We start from the raw sequence: 12,861 nt of genomic DNA on the forward strand, positions 1-12,861 counted from the left end.
TCTGGTGTTGCTGAGCTGTCATGTAGATTGCAGAGGCGGCTCAGATCTACAATTGCTGTGGCTGTGGTGTAGGCCTGCAGCTATAGTTCCCACCCCTAGCCTGGGAACTTCCGTATGCCCTAAAAAAAAATAATAATAAAGTCTTCCTTTTGTGTCATAGTATTCCTTTTGTTCTAATGACACTCAAAAATCTAATTATGATTAATATAGAAATATTCACAATGTATTTATGAGGAAGGATATTTACCAACATAATTACTTAAAATAGAAAAGGGAAAATTGACAGAAGCAACAGAAGGTGAACTCCTATTCATCCTTCAAAATCCAGGTTACACTTCACCTCTCCAACAGACCTCAAATGGGACCCATTACCTGCTCCTTTATATACTCTCTGCATTTTTACATGGTTTATTTACTCAGAACACTAGGCTATTATAATTTGTTTCCATTTCTGTCTCCCTGACTAGATTGAACTCTTTGAGAAGTGAGAGATTTGTATCTTATCTTTTTATTCCCTTTGGCTGAGGTCTTGGCACATAGCACATCAACAAATGTAAACTATATTGAATTGTCATGTTAAAAATAATTCTTCTTTTTACATAATTCATACCTCCAGAAGGGCATTCAGAAATGAACCATAATGGTTCAATTAAATGTGATCTCTTTTTTTGCCTTGCCTCACTACTACCCTGGAAAAGTGGATCATAGTTATTTAGGGATCAGGAGATTGTATCTTGAGTGCTTGTCTTCCTTGATATCTTCCCAATGCCAGAGGCAACGCTAAATGAAAGGGGAATGGGTACTATTTTTACTCACATTACCTTAATACGCACTCAGAAAATTCATGACAATTTTTGCCACAACTAGTCTGCTTCATTTGGTGGCTATGAATTATTTTTCCCAATGCCACTAGCAAAATATCCAGCTAGGCCATTCGTTAACCAAGACATCTGAAGGAAAACTGTGATCAAATAATTTTTCACTTAAGTCTCCGGTGAAGTTGAGTTCAAGTTTCCAAACCAAGAGCTTGCCTCCAAGATTGGCTTCAGCCACATTCCTGAAGGGGTGTGTGTGTGTGTGTGTGTGTGTGTGTGTGTGTGTGTGTGTGTGTGTGTGTGTGTGTGTTTAAAGTTAACATCATTTTACATTTGCCAAGAGCTCAGTGGTTCTAAAAGGGTTTTTCAATACATTGGCATATTCTGATTCTCACAACATTCTTGCGGGGAGCCATAATTGTTCTCAATTTTCTTTTTTTCTTTTTTCTTTTTTTTTTTTTGTCTTTTTAGGCCTGCACCTGTGGCATATGGAAGTTCCCAGGCTAGGGGTCAAATCAGAGCTGTAGCCTCCAGCCTATGCCACAGCCACAGCAACACAAGATCCAAGCCACACCTGTGACCTATACCATATCTCACAGCAATGTCAGATCCTTAACCCACTGAGCGAGGCCAGGGATCGAATCTGTGTCCTCAGGGATGCTAGTCAGATTCATTTCCACTGAGCCACGATGGGAACTCCCTGTTCTCAATTTTCAGAAAATGAAATCAAGGTTCAGAGAGACAAGTGAATAGGTCAGGCAGAGCCAGGACTGGACACAGGTTTCCATAAACGTTTGGTTGCCTTTTCTATCATATGATGCTACCAGCACCTTAGAAGATGTCCTCACATAATGCAACATGAATGGTCACTAGTTATCTGTCATATTAGTGTTACAAGTCGTCCGTCTAGCAGAAGGGGAGTAGGGGGTTCACTTCAGTTGCATTCAGAGTTGAATGAATCAGCATGAGCGTAGTGGTCATTTAGTCCAGTCTTGATGGAGAGGTACCTTTCGAAGCATCCCTGTCAGATGATGACCCTGTCTAAAACAGGACTCCCCAACACCCTCTTCCCTTATTCTGTTTTAGTTTTCTTTGCAGAACTTCTCACTTCCTAGGAATATAGTGTGGTAGCTAATTTTAGATGTCAACTTGACCTGTCCATAGGGCATCCAGACATTTGATCAAATATTATTCTGAGTTTGTTTGGGAGGGTGTTTTGGGATGAGATTAACATTTGAATCCACAGACTGAGTAAAGCAGGTTGCCTTCCCTAATATAGTTGGTCCTCATTCAATTAATTGAAGACCTGAAAAAGGGAAACTGCTCCTGCCTGACTGCTTTGATTGGAACATTGGACTCCAAACTAACACACTGATGCTTCTTGGGCCTCCAGCCTGCCAGTTCTCATAGGAAACTTATACCATCAGCTCTCTTGAATCTCCAGCTTGCTGACTGCAGTTCCTGGGACTTCTTAGGCCCCATAATTCTGGAAGCCAATTCCTTATAATAAATCTCTTTCTATATTTGCAGACATCCTATTGGTTCTGCGTCTCTGGAGAACCCTAACGCATGTGGTTATTTACTTATTTATTGACTGCAGCAGCCACTTTTCATTGCTTCCTCTTTTTTTATGATTATAAAAAGACCTCCCATTAAGTGATGGTTTTCATTCGATGTTTTGCATATGTCTTTTCCATTTAAGCCTGATATTAACCCTATAAGTAAGGTGTTTTCTTCACTCTACTAAAAAAGAAAGGTTAACTAGAAAGGTTAAAGAACTGGCCCATCATCACACATTAAGCAGGCAGAAAAGCAGGAATTCCAATCCAGGACTGACTCCAAAGCCTGAACCATTTAGCTACTGTGCTATTCAACTCCTGTAAGAGAAGAGAAGTATTTGAAAGGAAGGAAGGGAGAAAGGAAGGAAAGGAGGGATGAGGAAAGAGGGAGGGGGAGGGAAAGGGAGGGAGGGGGAAGGGAGGGAGAGGGAGAGAAGGACAGAAAGAAGAAGGGAAGGAAGGACCGAAGGATTGGTAAGCCTTGCCACAAAAGACAGCATGAAATCAAAGTCACACTTTTATGTTTGACCTGGGGTGAATAACTCCATGACAACCTGCAGGCGTGTGAAGCCCAATCCTTGAACTACCGCCAAAGGAACATTTCAGCCATCACTGGAAGCGCTGCATCTTAGCAGTAACTGACAATCCTGTAAACATCCCATTCATCACATTTCTCCTCTGCTCATAAACCGTGAGGGACTGGGAGAAGACATGGCAGCTGTCTTCAAATATTTAAAGTGCTGTCATACAGAAGGGGGATTAGGCACCTTCCCTATGCCCACAAGGAGACAGATTTTAACTGAACTCTAGAAAGAACCTTCTAACCGTCATGATTTCCATAGACCACTGCCTTGGGAAATAGCGAGAGCTCTGTCAGTGAAAGCAGATGCCGGTCAACCCTCGATGGCGTGCCTGGCAAGCCTCAACCATCCTCTCGATTGGTTGAATTACATGGATCTCAAAGTCACCTTCCAACTCCAAACTTTAAGATTATTTCTTCCCTCCTCCAGCTACCAAATGAAGCCTAAACTTTTCATTGGGTTCTTCAAAGCTCTCCATAAGTCAATTCCACTTGACCTGCCCATATTTCTCACTTCTTCCCAATACAATTACTCTTCTTTCCCCCAACAGCATCCTCATCTCTGGGACTTCTGACTCAGTTTTTATCCTCCCGCTCCCCGTACCCCACCATCTCTTCCTATCTATCCTTTTCAAACTCTACCCACCACAACGCAAGATACCTAGAGCAGGTGTTATTTCCTTTGAAAATACATGGTCCTTTTAAAATACTTTCATATGGTGTTCCCATCGTGGCTCAGCAGTTAACAAACCCGACTAGCATCCATGAGGATGTGGGTTCAATCCCTGGCCTCGATCAGTGGGTTAAGGATTCGGCACTGCCATGAGCTGTGGTATAGGTCGCAGACGCGGCTTGGATCCCACGTTGCTGTGGCTCTGGTGTAGGCGAGCGGCTGCAGCTCCAATTTGACCCCTAGCCTGGGAACCTCCATATGCCACGGGTGCGGCCCTAAAGAGACAAAAAGACAGTAAATAAATAAATAAATTTTTAAAAATAAAATACTTTTATCGAAAATCCGTTCTAAAATTTTATATAAAAAACAACACGAGCAAAAAAGAAGTTTCATGGTGGCCTAGTGGTTAAGGATCTAATGTTACCACTGCTGTGGCTCAGGTCACTGCTGTGGTGTTGGTTTGACCCCTGGCCTAGGAATTTCCACGTGCCATGGATGCAGCCCCCTATTTTTTTTTAATAAAATAAATAAAATTTTATGTGTACAATTACCTGGTTATTTCCTGACTTTCATAAATTAATGCTGACCCAAGAGAGGTGATTTTGCCTGACCGCTTCAACACCTGCTCAGCTTCAGGAGCCCATGCCTTACATTCACATGTATTTTCAACTCCGTATACAGGATTATATGATTTGCCTTTGTGTTTGCTTTAGTTGTTCAAGGTGATTTTCTGAAAACAGGCAGTAACTCAATCATCTCTGTTACTCCAATTCATCAATAACAGATCCTGACATTTTGCAATTTACAAGGCGTAAAACACCTGCTTCACCTGACACCATCAGCCCCACAGGTATAGAAACGAGATGTTCAAGAGAAAATTGTTAGACAAGAGAAGGAAGGTTTCAATCAGATGAGCCCGAGCATTGCTACGGAAAACAGACTCTACCAAGATCTAGCGCAGTACTCAGAGATGCAAAAAATCTGATTTAACAAAAATAGAATAAGTGTCAGAAATCCCTTAAAAATGTCTTATCGAGAGTGCTCAGAGCAGGGGTGACTTGGAGAAAACTGGAGGTCCATTGCTAGGTGAATCCCAGCCCCTTGCCCTCCGGGAAGCCTTATAATTTTATGCACAGATATAATGTACTTTGCAGGTGTTCGATGACTATTTTCTGAGTGACTGATTCTGTCTCACGCTTCTCTGAGTTCCTGAAAACATGCATTCTAATGCTTCACACTAAGGAAAAAACAGGAATCTGCTTTCTGCTTTTTTATGATAAAAACATTCTTTTCATGAAAACAGTCTTTCTTCATCTTCTCCAAGGGATCGTGAACCTCTCTCCTTGAGGTTAAAGCCAAATCCAAATACTTGACAAATAGTTTTTGACAACGTAGGATACTATGCACTCTGTACACTAGTATTTTCTCTTCGAAAAGAAGACATGAAGGAGTCCCTGCTGCGGTGCAGTAGAAACGAATCCATCTAGTATTATGAGGACTCTGGTTCTATCCCTGGCCCTTGAGGGATCCTGCATTGCCGTGAGCTGTAATGTATGTTGCAGATGCGGCTCAAATCCCGCTTTGCTGTGGCCGTGGTGTAGGCTGGCAGCTACATCTCCAATTTGACCCCTAGCCTGGGTACCTCTATGCCGCGTGGGTGCGGCTCTAAAAAGCAAAAATAAAAAAAGGAAATAAAAAATTCCAGTGCCTTCTATGTCCCAGATACATCACAAATGTGACAATGTCATCCTCCCAAGCCGGCGTGCCTGCTAAAGCGATTATGCTCATTTTGCGGCTGAGCAAACCGGGCTCAGAGAGGGAGGAAGCAAGACAAGATGTCAATCCAAGGGATGGATGACGACAAAACCTGTGTGCTGGGTCCCAAGCCACACTGACCTCAAAAAGTAACAAGGGGAGTTCCCGTTGTGGCACAGTGGTTAACGAATTCGACTGGGAACCATGAGGTTGTGGGTTCGATCCCTGGCCTTGCTCAGTGGGTTGGGGATCCGGCGTTGCTGTGAGCTCTGGTGTGTGTTGCAGACAAGGCTCGGATCCCGCGTTGCTGTGTCTGTGGTGTAGGCCTGCAGCTACGGCTCCGATTCAACCCCTGGCCTGGGAACCTCCATATGCTGCAGGAGCGGCCCCAGAAAAGGCAAAAAGACAAAAAAAAAAGTAATAAGGAAATTGAGGGGGGAGGGAAGAAAGTTCAACATGGAAAGAAAAAGAAACATTCTGAAGAAAACGTTACTGTTTATCTTACACCCTGGACTAAAAAGCCACTCATATCTTCTAATTTCTTCTCTGAGCCTGGCTCAGAGGCTCAAGGACCTACCATGAGTCTAATGCTCTGAGCTTGAGAGACCATCTCTGCAGTGGCTGTGTGCTTCTGTGAAATGTTATGGGATCATCAGAGAGCAGAAGTGAGGAGAAACAGGGCCAAATTCCATCACCACTTCTGTTGGGTGAGCATTTCTCAATATTTTTTAATCAATTAATAAACTGAATTAACATTATTTAGGACAGTGGTTTTATTTAATATGCCAAAGAAAGGAAAACCAGGCAACTACTCATAGCTAGATCTCCATCATTTAGAAATAGTTTCAACAAGTCCTTTTATTCCTTCCTCCCTCTTCCTACTTTTGTCTTTTAAAATTTTATCTTTGACTTTGGTGCTTTATAGTTTCACCAGCATAAATCTAGGTGTGGCTAATTTTCCATCTGTGCTCTTCTTTCATTTGTGCTTTATGTTCTATTTGGCCCCTTTTCAAATCTACCTATCCTCTTTTTTTCAGTCTCTCATCCGTCTCATGTTTTGTCTATTTCTTTGACTTTAATAATATTGTTGTTTATTTTATAGTATTTATGTAATCATTTCATAATCAAAAATCATGGGATTCTGAGACTACCACTTTTGTGTCTTCTGACTCATGATTTTACTTCTGTGTTTCAAACTTTTGGATTGTAAACTTTTTCTGGCATTGTGTGGTAATCTTTAGAATTTGAGCTGAGCATAAGTGCCTCAAATGTGATTGTGTTTTCTTCTGTCAAGCAGCCTACTTATACCGGCTCTGAGCAAGTTTAATATTAATATTAATTTCTTGACTCTTAGGACCCCCAGACTATGTAAGGAGTGTAAATCTGATGCCTAATCTGTATGTGATACAGGCCCATGGTTATAAATTCTCCAGGAGACATTTTCCTACTCAGGGTACAGGTGCAGATACAGAGGCTTCCAAAAATTCTCCTCCTGCTTATGAGCAGAGATTTTTTTTTTTTTTTAATCTTTTTAGGGCTACACCCATAGCATATGGAAGTTCCCAAGCTAGGGGTCATATCAGAGCTGTGGCTGCCAGCCTACACCATAGCCATAGCAATGCAGGATCTGAGCCACATCGGCAACCTACACCACAACTCACTGCAACACCAGATCCCCAACCCACTAAGTGAGGCCAGGGATTGAACCTGAGTCCTCGTAGATACTAACAGGGTTCATTACCATTGAGCCACAATGGGAACTCCACGAGCAAGAGATTTTCTACTTCACCGTAGTGTTACTATTGGTACACTATATCAGCTGTCTAGGTGATGAGGATGATGATGACAATGAGGAAGAGAAAGGAGTTCCCTGGTGGCCTAGCAGTTAAGGACTTGGCATTGTTACTGCTGTGGCTCAGGTTTGATCCCAAGTCCAGGAACTTTTTCATGTTGTGGGCATAGCCAAAAATAAAATAAAATAAATTAAGAGAAAGAGGAGAATGAAACAGAAAGAGAAGACGAAGAAGAAAAAGAGGAGGAGGAGAACAGGTATAGAGCATACTCTACAGGCCAGGCACCCTCGTAGATCCTTTAATGCATGGATTCCAACCCACAACCTAATCCCAAAGTCTGGTTTATGACTGGACTCAGTCTCTTCCCCCTCATCTCTAAAAGTCAAGATCGAGCCAACATTACCATACAAGATCCACCCATTCCCCTCTGCTTTAGCTTGTCTTCTGACTCCTGTATCACCAAAATTAAAACCTTCAGGAGTTCCTCTGTGGCTTGGCAGGTTAAGGATCTGGCATTGTCACTGCTGCAATGTGGGTTGCTGCTGTGGTGTATGCTTAATTCCTGGCCAGGGGCCTTCCACTTGCTGTGGGCATGGCCAAAAAAAAAAAAAAAAAAATCTTGCACCAGTCCCACCCTTGTAACACTAAACTCTCAGTCCTGGGTTCAGTAAGTCTAAGATTCAGAATATCGAGTAGAAAAAGTGGTGACATTTCAAATTGATATCTTAACTGAGAACCAAGAACCGTAAAAGTATTATGGGAAGAAAGCAATTCCAGTAAGTGAAAATACATCTTGAGAACAATCATGTGCCCTGGCTGTGCTCACCCATAACTATTACATATAATCCAAAACCAAGAAGAAGGCACAGGGTACACACGTTGAGTTCCTGCTAGACTATGTGAATTTCATGAGGGTAGAATGCTGTCTGCCATGATCACAATTATTCCCAAGGCCTAACAGTGTTCAGCCCTGGCAGGTAATAACCAAACCTCTTCTCTGTATTTATTGCTAAGTCAACAACACAAAAGATTGGTCTTCAATTGCATTAATTCATGCCAAATACACGTCTTAATATTCACAACAAATAACTATGTAGCACTTAGATACTCTATGTGCATTAACCCATTTAATGTTAATTGGGACTATTCATGCTTCAGGGAGGAAAAAACCCCACACATGGGAGCATGAGAAATAGGATCCTTTGAAGGTATATATACGAGAGTATGTCCTACGCAATTGTTATTAGGAATACCAAATAGAGAGATGTCCTCAGAAAGATAGTGAATTACTCAGTTCAGTGAGTAATTCTGTTCCAACACATGCAAAAGTTTGAAAATTCTAAAGCAAGGACTGGCAAATTTCTTCTGAGAAGGGCAAAACAAAATATTTCAGTTTTTTTCAGCCATGTGTTATTCATTACATTTGTTCAATTCTGACATTGTGGGAAAGCAGGTATAGGTGATATGTACAGAAATAAGCATAGCTGTGTTCTAATAAAATCCATTTACCTATTTTGGAAAACAGAGGACTGGATTGACCCATGGGCCTCAGTCTGCCAACCCTTGGGGCAAAAGTGTTTAAAATTAATGTATTTGTTATGAATTATATAAAATATAGGGGTAGATAATTGAAGTTAAAATATGAAATTTGTATTGGTTGGGAAATGGTAAATATATTAATTGGTTTTAGACTGTGGTTTCATATGCATGCTAAGAATTTAATTATAATTATACAAAAATGCAAATGGATTAAATACCTTAGAAGGTAAGGTTCAGTTGAGGGGAAAATGTATTTAAAAATCTTCATCAAATCTTAATAAATAAGGCATACAGGAGGAATATGTAGCATAATGGAAAGCATAAAATAAATGGCAAATCCAAAATGTAAGCAGACTACAGACACCAATTAAAATACAGAGATAGTAAGAGATGGTCTTTAAAATCCAAGTAAATGTTCTTTGAAAGATTTACTCACCTTGAACCTGAGGGCACAAATACGGCGAAAAGTTAAAGGATATAGCATCAATGTATTATGTGACTGCTAAACAAAATTAAAGTGGTATCACTATATTAATATTAAACAAAACAGTCTTAAAGTCAAATATTAAAGTGCTAAGAAAAAAGAAATTGATGACAAAACAGAAAGAATTATTCACTAGGAAAATATAACAACTCTTATTCTACATGAACCTAGCCTCTGATTGAAAGCAAAACTGCCAGAGTTACAAATGGAAATGGGCAAACCTCTCAGACACAGGGATTAAAATTTTCTCAAGAACACATGGAATGGTTAAAAAAAAAAAAAAAAGACCATGTTTAAATAATAAAGTCTCAGCAAATTTTCAAAAAATATTCCTACCATGAGGCAATTGCTAGCCACCAACAATAAAAAATGTATTTTTAAAAATCCCTGTTTAGAATTTAAATAACATATTTCTAAATAACTTGGGGATCAAAATAGAAAGCCTAGCAGAAATGAGAAAACAGTATGAGCTGTGTAAAAATAATACTACATATCAAAATCTATGTTATACAACTAAAGCAGCACTTGAATATTTACATCCTTAAATATGCATATAATAGAAAACAAGAAATATTGAAAATTAATGAGATAAACATTCAATTTAGGAAGCTGGAAAAATATTATAAGGAAAGCAGTAAATATTAGATGTAAAATAAGAAATAAAATGCATAAAATAATAAGACACCATAGATAAGACAAACAAGTTTGAAGATACACACACATTATAACTGAATAATTCAATATATAGGTGTATAGTCAGAGAAATTCTACCACCTGTGCAGAAAGTGACATAAATAAGAATATTTACAGCAGTTTTGCAATAGCAAAATACTGGGAATATCAAAAGTGGAAGAGTTAAATATATTGGTTTATATTTATTCAATGGAATTCTACACAACAAAGAAGATGAATAAATCACCTCTATATAAGCCAGCACGAATAACTCAGAAAAGTCTAATACTGTATGAAAAAAGTAAAATAACACGTATACTACGATAAAATGTATATAAATTTTAAAGTATGAATGCATAATTAAAATATGGTTTCAAAATTCACATATATGTAGGAAAATGATAAAGACACATATTGGAATGATAAACACTGAATTCAAATACTGGTAGCCTCTTCATATGCACACTATTGTCCATGGAATAGATGGTCAATGGGGACCTGCTTTATAGCACAGGGAAATCTACTCAATATTCTGTGATAACCGGAGTTCCCGTCGTGGCGCAGTGGTTAACGAATCCGACTAGGAACCATGAGGTTGCGGGTTCGGTCCCTGCCCTTGCTCAGTGGGTTGACGATCCGGCGTTGCCGTGAGCTGTGGTGTAGGTTGCAGACGCGGCTCGGATCCCGCGTTGCTGTGGCTCTGGTGTAGGCTGGCAGCTACAGCTCCGATTAGACCCCTAGCCTGGGAACCTCCATATGCCGTGGGAGCGGCCCAAGAAATGGCAAAAAGACAAAAAAAAAAAAATTCTGTGATAACCTATATGGGAAAGAATCTGAAAAAGAATGCATAGGTGTTATGCATGACTGAATCACTTTGTTGTACAGCAGAAATTATCACCGAAATTAGATATCAGAAATTTCTGAAGTTAACACAGAAATTATTGTACATCATCTATACTTCAATAAAGTTTTAAAATATGAAAAAAAATACTGGTAGCCTCTTAAAAGGAAGAAAAGGGGTATATAAGGATATATAGGGAGCACCAAGTATTATTTATATTTATTTTTTTAACTGGACAAAGTCATTTATTATTTTTATACTTTTTATACATCTGATATATTTAGCAATAAATTCTAATAATACAGTTAACTATAAATATAAAGATATAAATTATTAGAAGAAAATATAGGAAAATGAAACTAAGAATTTTGAATGTTGGAAAAACATGTTTTAAGAATAAATTATTGGAGTTCCCGTCGTGGCGCAGTGGTGAACGAATCCGACTAGGAACCATGAGGTTGCGGGTTCGGTCCCTGCCCTTGCTCAGTGGGTTGACGATCCGGCGTTGCCGTGAGCTGTGGTGTAGGTTGCAGACGCGGCTGGGATCCCGCGTTGCTGTGGCTCTGGCGTAGGCCGGTGGCTACAGCTCCGATTCGACCCCTGGCCTGGGAACCTCCATAAGCCGCGGGAGCGGCCCAAGAAATAGCTAAAAAGACCAAAAAAAAAAAAAAAGAATAAATTATTGGAAAGACTGTGTCAGTTTGGTAGACTCTATCAAAAATGTAAAATCTGCATATCCTTTAACACTGCAATGCCTTTTTCAGAAGTCTGTATTTTTTGTAGCATGTGTATAATACTAAAAAATTTAAAGTGAGTCTTTAGAGGAAGAAGGAGGGAAGGTAGGTAAGTCATGAAACTATGAACATATTATTAAGGAGTTCCCTGGTGGCCTGGTGATTAAGAATCCAGCATTGTCACTGCTGTGGCTTGGGTCGCTGCTGTGGCACAGGTTCCGATCACTGGCCTGGGAATTCTTGAATACCTCAGATGCAGCTAAAGAAAAAAAGGGGGGATCTGGCCTGCATCTCAAGAGCAATGGAAAGCTACTGAAGGGGTTTTAAGGTGCTGTGGTAGGGAGAAGCATAGAGTCAGATTTGTTGTGCAAAGATGGTTCTAACTTCTGGGCAGAGAACAAATAGAGATCTTGCTAAAGAATATTGCACACCAGGAAAGAAATGGAAGCTTAGCTGAGTATTGGCAACAGACATGGAAAGAAATGTACAGATTCGGTCAGTATTTCAATAGAAAATAAATTCACTAGAACTTAGTGATGTATTCAATATGGAAAGTAAGGGAGAGGGAAGTGCTGACAGTTACTACGTGTGAGGAAGAGAAGTGAGATGGGGTTGGGGGAGATTTTCATATTAGGTCTGTACTCTACTGATGGGACCCACGGCTAAAGGTGTATGTATGCATTTTAAAAACAACTCAACCCCCCAAATAAGCAAATTAAAAAGAAAAAAAATCTGACCTTCTTCTGGTTTATTCCCATCTCGGTCCACAACCTTGACTCTGGGTTTTGGCTCTTTTCTTTTTTCTATATCTTTAACTGGAAGAAAAGTAAAAAAAATACAGCAACATGTTACGTTACAAACTAAAAGAAAATACTCCATGAGTTTTTACTAAAACCCTTGCAAGTATAAAGTTTTAAGTAGAAATAAGCTCCACGGTAGAATCTCTTTTCAGAAGACCGGAGCTGCTATTTTTTTCAAGTTTGTCATGGAGATGTGTGAAAATCACTTACAGAGTTATTTTGATCGTGTATTCACCGGGGGCGGATGTAACAAATAAATTCAATCCTTCAAAACTGTTATAAAATAACATGATTAGCCCCGTGTCAGACATAAGGGAAGGAAGGACCAGGAGGATAAGGAGCTAAAACATATCTCTTAAAAACCAGAAAATGTTGGCACAGGGTTCAAGCCACATCTTCAGATTTCTGGACAAAGCCTATGAGTTGGCCCCTGTCCTAGAAAGATCTTAGCCATAAGTAACCTCAGTTGGAGTTGGTCTATCTGCAATACCAGATGGAGAACCCCATAATAATTTCATTTCAAGTTAAAAAACATTTCCCTGATGATAAATAGTAGTATTTCTGTGTTACCTTCATTACGAAATATTGAGGGACCCAGAATGACCTTTGGTCCTTT

At 39.8% G+C, this 12,861-nt stretch overlaps 1 protein-coding gene across 3 annotated transcripts in view; it reads right to left on the reverse strand.

The window, feature by feature from the left end:
• The window catches only part of COL14A1 (collagen type XIV alpha 1 chain), a 238,160-nt gene that overhangs the window by 185,421 nt on the left and 39,878 nt on the right, over window positions 1–12,861 (reverse strand). For all 3 annotated transcript variants that reach the window (XM_047783350.1, XM_047783349.1, XM_047783351.1), the window contains exon 5: window positions 12,183–12,260. In XM_047783350.1, coding sequence (XP_047639306.1) covers window positions 12,183–12,260 — 78 coding nt within the window. The remainder of the gene's footprint in view (window positions 1–12,182; window positions 12,261–12,861) is intronic.

The sequence above is a fragment of the Phacochoerus africanus genome, chromosome 6, assembly GCF_016906955.1.
Source record: "Phacochoerus africanus isolate WHEZ1 chromosome 6, ROS_Pafr_v1, whole genome shotgun sequence".
Classification (NCBI taxonomy): Eukaryota; Metazoa; Chordata; class Mammalia; order Artiodactyla; family Suidae; genus Phacochoerus; species Phacochoerus africanus.